This window comes from Glandiceps talaboti, chromosome 4 (genome assembly GCF_964340395.1).
Source record: "Glandiceps talaboti chromosome 4, keGlaTala1.1, whole genome shotgun sequence".
NCBI lineage: Eukaryota > Metazoa > Hemichordata > Enteropneusta > Spengelidae > Glandiceps > Glandiceps talaboti.
Window position 1 is genome coordinate 28,381,278 of NC_135552.1, and position 15,003 is coordinate 28,396,280.

The following is a 15,003-nucleotide window of genomic DNA, read 5'->3' on the forward strand; positions in this document are numbered from 1 at the left end:
TTTGTAATTTTGCAGTCTTCAGCTAGTTCTCAAAGACTAATTTTTACTAATTACCAGACTGGCACTGTTGTGTTCATGTACAAGAAGGCATTTTAGTTTCTACTTATTTTTACATTTTGGGTGTCCATTGAAATAAGTGCAATAAGATTTACGTGAAAATTTCCAGGTGTACAGTATGTCTAGTTGACAATGCTCTACTCTCAACCAATTCTATGTATTCCAGCCATACACAATGATCCACAAATTAGTAAAACACAGTACATCAGATTGTGTTTATATACTATCACCTGCAGCTGCACAGATAACACACAAGATGAATGTTAGGTCATGACCTATGACATGACCCTTGGACTTTTTTGTATATTTAGCATCCAAAGTTTCTAAGCAAACAGGGTTATTACATTAGCAACCCTGGCCCAACTCTGTATGGAGCCTGGTATATACACTAAAACCACATGTTGGAAAGTATATGAATAAACCATAGGGACCTGGAGGCATATATAAATAAAGATTTACACATCCTGTTTTTGGCTACTTTTATGTTCAATAAGGAGTAGTATAATTTATTCCCAAAGTTTATCTTTATATAGCTGTACCAGCTAATTCATAAAATGTACTTGTCAGGTGTTCGTTGTGTAAACATTCACCATCTAAATTATGGTAAGACTCCTCAGTAAAGTAGCTGATAACAGCTAGAGATACACAATATTGACAATAAATTACACTCAACCTATATAATTCATCTTTATTGAACACAAGTAGTCAAAAACATAATCTTCATATATGCCTCCAGTTCCCTGTGAGTAAACAAAAATTTATAGAACTATCTACTGAGTCTGTACAACAGGACAGTACAAAAATAGCTCCATTCACAAACAGAATTCTCTTCTCTTGATTCCAATGAAGTGAATAGTCTGTCTGTATACTTTTCCATTCAAGTTTTGTAACCTTTCCTAATTCTTCTGGCAATTAGTATGTGTTTGAATAAATTACACACATATCCCCCATGACCAATTTCTTACCAATAATTAGGACAGTGTTTTAAAATGTCACAATGTGAACTGACGTGATTCTTAATATACTGTGTACACCTGCTCTATCATATGAACACACACCCTTTTTATCTGAGATTATAATTTTGCAGTGTCATTGGTGAGAGGTCAGAGGTCATGTTGCCCTGCATAGTTAGTGTAAATATATGCTAAAATAATGTTGACTGGTAGATTTGCGTTATCATGAACTGCAATGATCTCAACAACAATGGCTTTTGATATATTGTATTTGGACAGGTGAAGGTTCAACGTCCTTTACGCTTGACAAGTCAAGCTAATGCAAGAAATTCAATGTGCTAGTTTCATTCTATAGTTGTGTGTCAAAGCCACTGAACTATAATATAGGACAAACTGCACTGTATTTGAGATAGTGACACAGCTAGCAATCAATCAATCAAGTGTCATAGTGAACTAAAAATAACTTCACTGTTAGTAATGGTGACAAACAATGGGAGTGTCTTCTCATGGCTATTGATTTCATGGTCATGGAAAGTAATGGTTAAGTTTGGTCATTTGATGAAATCCTTATTACTTCCTTCGGGATCTGAGTACCAATCCTACAAATGCTATAAGTCTGTACACAACCAGTAATGCCAATGTCAAGTATATATTAACCATGAAGTTGTCCTGCAGAAAAATTAAAAAATAGTGAAAATTTACTGTAAAGTGATGTTTTCATGTTTACCTAATGTTTGATTCTTCCTTATTTTAGTTTTAGTGGGAGGTTCGGCTAACAATTTGATATTTTTTAGATACTTTGAATTATTTTCTTTTTGTTAAACAATGTCATAATTGTAACTGCATGTTTAATCAATCAATTAATTAATTAATTATGTGTAATAGTGTAATTGACGACAATCCGTGACTTCAGCCAATATTCCGATCTGTCTGGACTAGCTTTCTTGTTTACTTTAAACCAGATTTGCTCAATTTGTAGCTATTTGTGTATACACAAACAAATACCCCCCCCCCCCCTCACCCGAAAGGATTAGATTCATAATAATACATGTAGTAGGTTTTCAGTATCTACTACATGACGTGAGCTTTTCTATATACAACAAAAATATAATATACTTACAATACTATTACCTATAGCACACTTTATAATCCTCTGAGTAATAGACCACTTTGTAATTCTCTTATTTTTAGTTATATTAATTTATATTGATGCTTTCAAATGAAGTACAACGTGGTCTGAAGGGCTATAGTTTGCAGACATTAGCATGTGGTTGTGAAACTTCATCCAGAGTTACATCTCTTCTTTTTTTTAACATGAAAATGGAACTAAATTTAGAGTACTTATATAGGAAAGAAGAAAGATATCCTACCACAGAGAACGACAAACTGGCGAGTACAGTTTCACCATCATTGATACATGGGACAGCGGTATTATTAGGACAGGCTGAAAACAAAACAAAGAAAACATGAGACTTCTTCCTTTTTTTCTGAAGATTGCCACTTTTTATAACTTGTTCAAACTGCACAGAATGCAGATTGTGGTCTTTTATCATGAAGACCTATGCCATCTTAAAAACGACACGACCACATTTTAGAAAAAAAACTTGACCCAAAATCTTTACCCCTTGTGGAACGTGTATTTTTGATAGGACAAATCTGCAACAGTAGTATGCACAATCAATAATAGAGCAGTGCACCATGGGACAAAATCCTAACATGGTTGTTGACTTGTTACAGTACACACTGCGTGAGACACTTGCCTTGCCTATGTATTTGTCAAATATTGAAGTACTCCTCCCCCCACCCACTTCCCCCTCCCCCACTCCTGTGTATACCAAAGCCTGAACAGTGTGACCATCATATCTACTAACAACATTTCACGGAAATATAAGAAAATTTACCAAAATTATATTTTAAAGTGAATTTAGACAATGAATTTGTAAGCATATGGGTAACCAGGATTGGGGATGAGTGCTACAATACAAATTGCAAGTTCTTACATGTTAGTCACAACAGATAGATCAGTTTCTCTTTTGAAACAACACATGGTAGGTACAACACCATATATAATGCAAAATTCCACAAATGAAGTGCACGACAATGACATATTCATCAGGCATAGAAATACAAAACAGCAATGTACAAATCTATTCATAACCAATTCTGTATTTACAGAATTTCATTTACATTTTGTAAATCAGTCAATTCCAATATAATCCCTTTAGCAGTACATAATACAATTTTACCATGCATTTAATACTGAGTATAATGGCATTATATATGAATTGTTATCAGTTGTTGCTGTTTGTATAAAATTATTTAAGAAAGAATTTAGAAAATTTTACTTCCTATATATGCTATACAAATCCTATCTCTTGACAGAAAATGTGTATTGTTATCCTTTGACATAAACAATATGATTGGATGATAATAGTTGATTTACCAATATATGTGATGTCTTCCCATTGGTTGATTTCTAGGCACTCATAGGTGTATTTAAACCAGGATATATACTGAAGCCATATAAAGTATACTGGGATGTCACTGTAAGACAAATACATCACATATAAAGTATACTGGGATGTCACTGTAAGACAAATACATCACATATAAAGTATACCGGGATGTCACTGTAAGACAAATACATCACATATAAAGTATACTGGGATGTCACTGTAAGACAAATACATCACATATAAAGTATACCGGGATGTCACTGTAAGACAAATACATCACATATAAAGTATACTGGGATGTCACTGTAAGACAAATACATCACATATAAAGTATACTGGGATGTCACTGTAAGACAAATACATCACATATAAAGTATACTGAGATGTCACTGTAAGACAAATACATCACATATAAAGTATACTGGGATGTCACTGTAAGACAAATACATCACATATAAAGTATACTGAGATGTTACTGTAAGACAAATACATCACATATAAAGTATACTGAGATGTTACTGTAAGACAAATACATCACTTATAAAGTATACCGGGATGTCACTGTAAGACAAACCAATACATCACATATAAAGTATACTGGGATGTCACTGTAAGACAAATACATCACATATAAAGTATACTGGGATGTCACTGTAAGACAAATACATCACATATAAAGTATACTTGGATGTCACTGTAAGACAAATACATCACATATAAAGTATACTGGGATGTCACTGTAAGACAAATACATCACATATAAAGTATACTGGGATGTCACTGTAAGACAAATACATCACATATAAAGTATACTGGGATGTCACTGTAAGACAAATACATCACATATAAAGTATACTGGGATGTCACTGTAAGACAAATACATCACATATAAAGTATACCGGGATGTCACTGTAAGACAAATACATCACTTATAAAGTATACTGGGATGTCACTGTAAGACAAATACATCACTTATAAAGTATACTGGGATGTCACTGTAAGACAAATACATCACATATAAAGTATACTGGGATGTCACTGTAAGACAAATACATCACATATAAAGTATACTGGGATGTCACTGTAAGACAAATACATCACATATAAAGTATACTGAGATGTCACTGTAAGACAAATACATCACATATAAAGTATACTGAGATGTCACTGTAAGACAAATACATCACATATAAAGTATACCGGGATGTTACTGTAAGACAAATACATCACATATAAAGTATACCGGGATGTCACTGTAAGACAAATACATCACTTATAAAGTATACTGGGATGTCACTGTAAGACAAACACATCACATATAAAGTATACCGGGATGTAACTGTAAGACAAATACATCACTTATAAAGTATACTGGGATGTCACTGTAAGACAAATACATCACATGTAAAGTATACTGGGATGTCACTGTAAGACAAATACATCACATATAAAGTATACTGGGATGTCACTGTAAGACAAATACATCACATATAAAGTATACTGGGATGTCACTGTAAGACAAACCAATACATCACATATAAAGTATACTGAGATGTCACTGTAAGACAAACCAATACATCACATATAAAGTATACTGAGATGTCACTGTAAGACAAATACATCACATATAAAGTATACTGGGATGTCACTATAAGACAAATACATCACATATAAAGTATACTGGGATGTCACTATAAGACAAACACATCACATATAAGATTTTGTTATTTTTAGAATGCATGTTTTCAGTAACATCTCATCTGTTATCTAAGAAATAGTTTTGTGAGGTATATCTGTGAGAATATTTGATGTTTAATTACATTGGTTTTATTTGTTTTGAGACTTACTTTGTGTTGAGGAATAAACCACCAAATAGCAGGAGGGGTATGATGAGTGGTGGTGCTATCGCCAAGGCAACTGACACACTCGGACTAAAAGTACTAATCATATAACCTGTATGAGGAAGGAAATGAGATTTCATGAGATTTCAAAAATACCATATTGATAAAGATTGGTTCTTGTTACAGACACAGTGTGTGGGTGTTAGTCTGTCTACGTCTGCAGTGTGTGGGTGTTAGTCTGTCTACGTCTGGAGTGTGTGGGTGTTAGTCTGTCTACGTCTGGAGTGTGTGGGTGTTAGTCTGTCTACGTCTGCAGTGTGTGGGTGTTAGTCTGTCTACGTCTGCAGTGTGTGGGTGTTATAGTCTGTCTACGTCTGCAGTGTGTGGGTGTTATAGTCTGTCTACGTCTGCAGTGTGTGGGTGTTAGTCTGTCTACGTCTGCAGTGTGTGGGTGTTATAGTCTGTCTACGTCTGCAGTGTGTGGGTGTTATAGTCTGTCTACATCTGCAGTGTGTGGGTGTTAGTCTGTCTACGTCTGCAGTGTGTGGGTGTTAGTCTGTCTACGTCTGGAGTGTGTGGGTGTTAGTCTGTCTACGTCTGGAGTGTGTGGGTGTTAGTCTGTCTACGTCTGGAGTGTGTGGGTGTTAGTCTGTCTACGTCTGGAGTGTGTGGGTGTTAGTCTGTCTACGTCTGCAGTGTGTGGGTGTTAGTCTGTCTACGTCTGCAGTGTGTGGGTGTTAGTCTGTCTACGTCTGGAGTGTGTGGGTGTTAGTCTGTCTACGTCTGCAGTGTGTGGGTGTTAGTCTGTCTACGTCTGGAGTGTGTGGGTGTTAGTCTGTCTACGTCTGCAGTGTGTGGGTGTTAGTCTGTCTACGTCTGGAGTGTGTGGCTGTTAGTCTGTCTACGTCTGCAGTGTGTGGCTGTTAGTCTGTCTACGTCTGGAGTGTGTGGGTGTTAGTCTGTCTACGTCTGCAGTGTGTGGGTGTTAGTCTGTCTACGTCTGGAGTGTGTGGCTGTTAGTCTGTCTACGTCTGCAGTGTGTGGGTGTTAGTCTGTCTACGTCTGGAGTGTGTGGGTGTTAGTCTGTCTACGTCTGGAGTGTGTGGGTGTTAGTCTGTCTACGTCTGGAGTGTGTGGGTGTTAGTCTGTCTACGTCTGCAGTGTGTGGGTGTTAGTCTGTCTACGTCTGCAGTGTGTGGGTGTTAGTCTGTCTACGTCTGCAGTGTGTGGGTGTTAGTCTGTCTATGTCTGCAGTGTGTGGGTGTTAGTCTGTCTATGTCTGCAGTGTGTGGGTGTTAGTCTGTCTATGTCTGCAGTGTGTGGGTGTTAGTCTGTCTATGTCTGCAGTGTGTGGGTGTTAGTCTGTCTACGTCTGCAGTGTGTGGGTGTTAGTCTGTCTACGTCTGCAGTGTGTGGGTGTTAGTCTGTCTACGTCTGCAGTGTGTGGGTGTTAGTCTGTCTACGTCTGCAGTGTGTGGGTGTTAGTCTGTCTACGTCTGCAGTGTGTGGGTGTTAGTCTGTCTACGTCTGCAGTGTGTGGGTGTTAGTCTGTCTACGTCTGCAGTGTGTGGGTGTTAGTCTGTCTACGTCTGCAGTGTGTGGGTGTTAGTCTGTCTACGTCTGGAGTGTGTGGGTGTTAGTCTGTCTACGTCTACAGTGTGTGGGTGTTAGTCTGTCTACGTCTGGAGTGTGTGGGTGTTAGTCTGTCTACGTCTGCAGTGTGTGGGTGTTATAGTCTGTCTACATCTGCAGTGTGTGGGTGTTATAGTCTGTCTACGTCTGCAGTGTGTGGGTGTTATAGTCTGTCTACGTCTGGAGTGTGTGGGTGTTAGTCTGTCTACGTCTGGAGTGTGTGGGTGTTAGTCTGTCTACGTCTGCAGTGTGTGGGTGTTAGTCTGTCTACGTCTGCAGTGTGTGGGTGTTAGTCTGTCTACGTCTGCAGTGTGTGGGTGTTAGTCTGTCTATGTCTGCAGTGTGTGGGTGTTAGTCTGTCTACGTCTGGAGTGTGTGGGTGTTAGTCTGTCTACGTCTGCAGTGTGTGGGTGTTAGTCTGTCTACGTCTGGAGTGTGTGGGTGTTAGTCTGTCTACGTCTGGAGTGTGTGGGTGTTAGTCTGTCTACGTCTGCAGTGTGTGGGTGTTAGTCTGTCTACGTCTGCAGTGTGTGGGTGTTAGTCTGTCTACGTCTGGAGTGTGTGGGTGTTAGTCTGTCTACGTCTGCAGTGTGTGGGTGTTAGTCTGTCTACGTCTGCAGTGTGTGGGTGTTAGTCTGTCTACGTCTGCAGTGTGTGGGTGTTAGTCTGTCTACGTCTGCAGTGTGTTTGTGTCTTGATAATATCCTTACTTTTGAGTGATGATAAAAATGGGAATGTCTGTCTGTGTCTGTCTGTCAGCCTGCCTGTGTCTCTGTCTGTCTGTGTCTGTCTGTCAGCCTGCCTGTGTCTCTGTCTGTCTGTGTCTGTCTGTCAGCCTGCCTGTGTCTCTGTCTGTCTGTCAGTCTGCTGGCCTGCCTTTGTCTCTGTCTGTCAGCCTGTCTGTCTGTTTCTCTGTCTGTCTGTCTCTGTCAGCCTGCCTGCCTGTCTGTCTGTCTGTGCCTGCCTGTCTGTGTCTCTGTCTGCAGCCTGCCTGTCTGTCTGTCTGTATGTCGGTGTCTTGAGATCTGTCTGTCTGTCAGCCTGCCTGCCTGCCTGCCTGTGTCTCTGTCTGTCAGCCTGCCTGTCTGTCTGTCAGCCTCCCTGCCTGCCTGTCTGTCTGTCAGCCTACATGCCTGTGTCTGTCAGCCTGTCTGCCTGTGTCTCTGTCAGCCCGCCTGTCTGTCTGTCTGTCTGTCTGTCTGTCTGTCTGTGTCTCTGTCGGTCAGCCTGCCTGTCTGCCTGTCTGTCTGTCTCTCAGCCTGCCTGTCTGTCTGTCTGTCTGTGCCTGTCTGTCGGTGTCTCTGTCAGCCTGCCTGCCTGCCTGTGTCTCTGTCTGTCAGCCTGCCTGTCTGTCTGTCTGCCTCCCTGCCTGTCTGTCAGCTTGCCTACCTGTCTGTCTGTCAGCCTACCTGCCTGTGTCTGTCTGCCTGTCTGCCTGCCTGTGTGTCTGTCAGCCTGCCTGCCTGTCTGTCAGCCTGCTTGCCTGTGTGTGTGCATGCGTGTGCGCGTGTCTGTCTGCCTGCCTGTATATGTGTGTCTGTCTGTGTATGTGAATCAGTCTGTGTTTATGTACATCTGTGTCTATCTCTGTATAATTATGTTATACAAAATCAGTAACTGCAAAATGTACTGAAGGGTCAAAGTGTGATGAAAACTAGTTTTTAATTTTCAAAGGAAAAGGTTTATAGTAACCTTGCAAATGAGTAAAAGTGTTCAGGTTTCAGGAAAGTTAGGAATCAAAGATGGCGTTTCAGAATTGTTCAGTTTTGTACTTTCATTTTTCACCACCATCACCACTGTGCAGATGTTCATAATACTTACCAAATGAAACAGAGACATTGCACACCAGAATAAGAATACCGCAACAAATGCAGAAGTTTTCAAATGCTGGATAGAGACCTGTCAAGATGTAACAATACAGGATAATTTTGAAATGCTAATAAATATTGTTTGTAATCAGTTTACCAAGGTTTAGTAAAAAAGAATTGTACAATGAAATTGGTATTAATGTGAAAACATACCTAAAGGTGCTAAAGTTATAGTAAATGTAATTTACATAACTTACTTTCTTTCTCTTTATTTATTCACAAACTATCCAAAGATGTCATAAAATCAAATGTTTTACTTACCAACCATCCAGTATGTGATGGCTGTGAACACTATGGGCAGTATTATAAACTGATAGGGAAGCTGTAAAGGAACCACAAAATAGGGTTGAATTTATGACTTTTTTGAAAATGATTAACTTCATTCATATCTACAACTACCCATCAAGTTATTGTCAAGAAACCCCTTGTGATTTTGACTTGTCAACCATGTCTGTCTGAAATCCTAATACGATATAAATTCCAATCCAAAGCCAATACATAGAGGGTGTTTATGAGCTACATACAGGTGATAATATTCATTTTAATGTTTCCTATACTTCTGTATAAAAACTTTGTTTTTTTAATCATAATTATTTATTTCTTCAAGACAATAGCAAATGATTAGATGAGCAACGTCAGGCAACATTAACTTGTGTTATATTTCCAATTTTCAGTCTGGTTCAATATACCATATTCTGGTTATTGGAAAAACAAAAGGTTGTACAGTTTGGCCACTAGGAGTGCTGTTTGTAAGCAATTTTTTGGAGGGCTATATAGGACAGTTGAGTACTATAGAATTAGAATTAGAATTAGTTTAATTAGTACTATAGCCTCCTTTTCAGAAAAACTCACCATTTCCAAAGTATTTCACAGCAAAATGGGTTGCATGGTAAACTAGTCAGACCTACTGACTTTATTTCATGGCATGGAATTATTTGAAACTCACAGAATTCTTTTGCATTGAATTAAAATTTTGTCCAAACAGACTGACCCACTACTCAGAATATGTGACCTTATGAACACCTGAGCCTAATATGGGTTCAATATGTTGACAAAGAGTGTATAAAAAAGTGTACAGTACAGACAAATCAGGTAACAATTTCCAAATTTGTGTTTGGAACAACAGTTTAATTTGATACTATGCTTTACTATTAAAATCATTTACTGTTAAAACACAGATTTTCATCTTGATAATTATGTTCTTTGGTTTTGATACAGAAAAACAATGTCATGGTGAACTCTATACAATGTTATTGACTTGAAATATTGAGGTCACCGAGTTGCATGATTGGATTGTATTACCTTTATTTTTGCTTGAATTGATCTTTGTATGATCACATGTTTATGGGGGCAGAGAAATCAAGTGAATGTGTAGTACAAAGGATGACTCACACAAAATACAGGTACCATACTATAAAACTGAGATCAACTCCAAGAACTAGTTAATGTAAAATGAGATCAACTCCAAGAACTAGTTAATTTAAACATGAAATTTAAATTGCAGTGGATGCTATTTTGTCAAAACTGTACCATATCACTTTCACTGGATTCATTCAGTTGTGAATAGCATTTTGGAAAATTACGATCTTGATAAATTTTATGACACTGTTGTTACTTTCATTTAAATCACTCAGATGTGATGATCAGCATTGTTATTTAACAACCTTCTTTTACCTACTAAAATTGTTTTTAGTTGACACCCACAGAAGGTGATCCCCTGACTTGTAGCCCATAAAATCACAATTTTATGACTCATTCATCTGAGTCACTTGGGCAATGCTACTGACACTATGAGTTGCTATTTCAAACATGGTATGAAATAGTCTTTGTTTGTCAGAGTGGTTATTGTATCTCATCATTGCATTCAGGGTTTTAACTGTCACTGGCAGCTTCATTTGATAAAATCCACACTAATTAATGTCTACTTCCTGCAGTACTAGTTGTGTAGAACCATGGGCAAAGTGCTCAATTTTAAACGTACTTGCAGAACTGAATTTAAATGCATGCTGAATTTCAGACATCATTACTGGGACAAGCCATTAGCCAAGCAAGTGGACTTGTTATCAAAGAGTACCAATATTTACACATGTGATGATGGGCTCTTACATAACACAAATAAACAGCTGTAAAAGTGTAGTTCACAGCGTAAGATCATTTCTAAGGAGTGAGTCAATTGAGGCAAACCTTATCTCCATCTTATATCAGTTGTTATCAATTTATTAGGCTATTATAAGTAACGCTACAAACAGCTTTAGAGATGCAAACAACTTTTATGACACCCGTTTTCGCCAGGCAAGCCCGCGGGTTTGTTGCACTTGGACCGCTAATGGTTTGTGACTGTCATGTGTACATAGCATTAAATATTATATATATATATATATATATACGGTACTAAATATCAAATGTATACAGTACTAAATATCAAATGTATACAGTACTAAATATCAAATGTATACGGTACTAAATATAAAATATATACAGTACTAAATATCAAATACATGTTGCTGAAACAGCACTACCTCATCACAATTGGTTAAGGACACAAATATGTATGTTATTACTTACCTCCACTAAATTTTTGCATATAAAGTAGACATCAGTTCGGTACATGCCATTGAAATGTTCTCGTAGAAATACTGGCAATTCAAGTGGGAAAACCTGAAATCATAGATACATCCATTAATCAGTTTTCATGTGTGTATGTTCATATAGTTTTATTCACTGTGTTGAATTCTCAACAAAACTTTAATTCCATTAATAATTAACAGTGCAATAAAATATCAGAGTCTTCCATTATTTTGATGACTGACTGCCATCTTCATCTGGAAAGGCTTCTCATATATGTGCTTTTAAGGTGTCCTTATTACTGCAATTTACATAACTTTACAAATAACTAAGAACTAGACGATCTCAGAACAGAGTAATCAGTCCAAGTTTGAAAATATGAGCCAACTGCTGTGATAAATTGGAAGCAGAAATCAAATTTGGTGTGTTGAGAATATTTATCACTTTAGTATAATACTATGACAGAACCCCATGACATGTGAGTGCAAGTGTGGTGTACTCAGGGTATTTGCATGAGTGCTTGCAGTGTTCTCTGCACCTGTAGTTTCATGAGCAAAGTGAGAGTGTATTCTGTCAAGTATATTGACATCACAGTGGTTTATATTACAGTGTGGTACACTGAAGCCTACCTGGATAACTGCAAATAAATTAGCAAACGTCATGTTGGTCACAAACAGAAATAGGCATCCATTAATGTTCTGAATACTGTCTTGATCTAATGGCTGTTGTAAGAAAACTAACCCAATAATCAATGCAATGATCTGAAAAAATAACATTAAAAACATGTGTATTATTATTCCTCATTCTTTACCCAGGGAATGCATTTTAATATGTTGTCAAATTCTAAAGTTGTTGTTTGTAGAAGGTGCTGCCTGATACAGTCATTAATGACAAATCTGTGCAAAAATTCTGAAAAACATGAATTTACTCGTTTGCTAGCTGATTAAGTCATCCACACCAACTCTTTGTAAAAATTCTTAACAACATCAATTATTACTACCTGACTTAAACTTAGGTGCAATTGTTATCAAGAAATGGTGAATTGGTCAACATGAGCATTGTTTGCACTTGCAGATGATTGATATAATTCTAGTGACAACATTGATAACACAATCATACTTTTCAAAAAATAGTGACAATGCAAATACTCTCAAAATGCTATTCACAACTGAATGAATCCAGTTGAGATACGGTTATGTTTAGGGTTATGTGCACAGTCCAACATCATTAAAATCTTCATCTAAACTTTGACTATTAACTTCTATATAATCTTCATCTGAACTTTGACTATCAATTTGACTTTATTTATGTCACATATGTTCAGCAAAAATGTTCAATCTTGCAAAAATGAAAGTATTCACATTATTGACATCATTATGTTTTACATTTACTTTTTACTTACAATATTTCTTAGTCTATGAACTTTTGTGTAAAACTTTGCAACACAAATATAGATATATACTAAACTTAAAATTAATTTAACATATTTGAGAAGGGCAAGGTTTAATTATAATCATTTCAATTCAAGACTCTAGAAAGAAATTTGAAAGTACAGATAAATCCACTTACAATTGTCTGTAAAGTTCGAACTCTAATAATCATCGGTTCCCGTGCATTATCCAAATAAGTACGCCACATGACGGCTCTGAACTGGGCAAACCACGAAGCTTTGTAACTGAACCAAACAAAATGAACCATACTCAGTTATTAATTGTTCAAAAAATGGCATAACAAAATATGAAAGAGACAAAATTGTTTCTTGATCCTGCACAAAAGTAAAATCATATTTGCAATTCTTGATATGTTTTATAACATTTTACTTTACAGGGTTGTCGGTGGCCAAGTGGTTAAACCACTTGCCTCTTACCACTGCGGTCGGGGTTCGAACCCAAATTTACCACGCTGTAAGTAAGAAGAGTGCCGTTCAGTTTGACTCTACCGAACAACGCAGGTTTTCCCCGGGTACTCCGGTTTCCTCCTGCATTAACACTGAACCCATGAGGGATGGCCCTCACTGGACTTCTTGGGAGACAAGTGTTTAAATGCTTAAAGAACTATCCAGTATAAATAAAGATTATTATTATTATAAACTTTGGTCAAAGTAAACAAAAGAACATCATGTCTATAGTAATGTATGTGTAGCATATAGAACGGTAGTCATCATATTAACCAATCAATGGTTGGTATTTTTATGATGAGCCTAGGTGGTCAAATTCTTTTCCAGGTAATAAGAATTATCATCTTGAAATATATACAAGAAAAGATTTCTCTTTTGTTTTATTCTTTACTTTTTAATGATGTTAAAAAATGATTTGAAACCCTGTAACTAATTATAACAGAAATCAACCATAAAAACTATTGTACTTTGTCAAGCAAATAAATATCAACTCACGGTGATCTGCTTTGGAAGCGTTCAAGGTCCTAAAATGAACAAAACAATAGGATATACATCTAATTGTTATCCAACGCAGGATTTTAAGTGACATTCAATAATATTCATTTCAAATTTTACATAAATAAAAACAATGGTATTGATATTTACCTCACTATCACCAAAACTGTCATCAGGCTTCACCCTGTTATGTACATCTCTACCATAACTTGAAGTATCGTAACAATTACAAATTTTCTAAGAAAAAAACAAGAGAATAAACAAAAAAAAATGAACATTTGAGAACATATGTATTTCGGCACAGTATTGTTACAGTTTGAGATAAAGTTATCAATTGTGTCAAAGTTGATACAGAAATCAGGGTATAGAGCTGCCAAGTGTAGACAGAAAAAAAAAACATCTTTGCCATAGAGGGCGCTATATATCTGATAAGCTCACACCTTCAAACAAACATTGAAATGTCAAAACCAGACAAATCATGCCTGTTACGTTTTTTATTTTGAGATTTGAAAGATACATCAAGAGATAGCATAGCATCAGTAAGTCAGTCTTGCAACACAACGTTTGCAAAAAACATTTTTGTGAAAATATCTGTATTTTCACCAACCTCCACTTTCTCTCTGCATTGTCTTTCTTTACCCGGTACAATAGCCAATGTTTGAATGTAGAAATCAGCTGGGTTGTAGTTTGTTGGACAAGTAAAACCAATACTGGAAATGAATATGATAAAAAGAGACAAATTATATCTATATATATATGTACATTACAATTACAAGGTACTATATTATTCCAATTTCCATCTTGTACCTAATACACTTATTATATTCTTTGAGAAATATTTGTAATTTGGAAGATCAGCTGTGAATATACTGTTTTGCTGAATGTGATATCAAGGTGAGATTTCACAAATGTGTATCACTTGAGTTTGAATGTTCATCTGTGTGTTAGACTTGTAGTTGTGCATTCAAGACTTTAATTAATACAGAGTACAATAAACTTCATATTCTGCAAGTATGATCAGAACATTGGTGTAAAATTGTCGGAAGATACATCAAAGGGATTACTTTTTTGTTTCTGTCTGATTATATTCCATGACATTCTATATGATAAATCTTCATATCGGTAGTATTTAAGTGGCTAACAAGTAAAATCAGCAAAAGTCATTCAGAAATTCTCTAACTGGTAATATTGAGCTTTGTAAAATAAATGTTAGAGTGGCCTGAGAGGCTTAGAATCAAC

General features: G+C 36.7%; 1 protein-coding gene across 1 annotated transcript in view; it reads right to left on the reverse strand.

Annotated features, from left to right (window-relative positions):
* Window positions 1-480: 480 nt before the first annotated feature.
* LOC144434035 (protein white-like) overlaps window positions 481-15,003 on the reverse strand; it is a 29,343-nt gene continuing 14,820 nt past the window's right edge. Inside the window, exons 8-19 of the mRNA XM_078122480.1 lie at window positions 14,372-14,474; window positions 13,915-14,001; window positions 13,765-13,793; window positions 12,942-13,047; window positions 12,002-12,133; window positions 11,373-11,465; window positions 9,069-9,129; window positions 8,761-8,838; window positions 5,314-5,419; window positions 3,454-3,554; window positions 2,381-2,454; window positions 481-1,679 (exon numbers count right to left, since the gene is read on the reverse strand). Coding sequence (XP_077978606.1) covers window positions 1,581-1,679; window positions 2,381-2,454; window positions 3,454-3,554; window positions 5,314-5,419; window positions 8,761-8,838; window positions 9,069-9,129; window positions 11,373-11,465; window positions 12,002-12,133; window positions 12,942-13,047; window positions 13,765-13,793; window positions 13,915-14,001; window positions 14,372-14,474 — 1,069 coding nt within the window. The 3' untranslated portion in view covers window positions 481-1,580. The remainder of the gene's footprint in view (window positions 1,680-2,380; window positions 2,455-3,453; window positions 3,555-5,313; window positions 5,420-8,760; window positions 8,839-9,068; window positions 9,130-11,372; window positions 11,466-12,001; window positions 12,134-12,941; window positions 13,048-13,764; window positions 13,794-13,914; window positions 14,002-14,371; window positions 14,475-15,003) is intronic.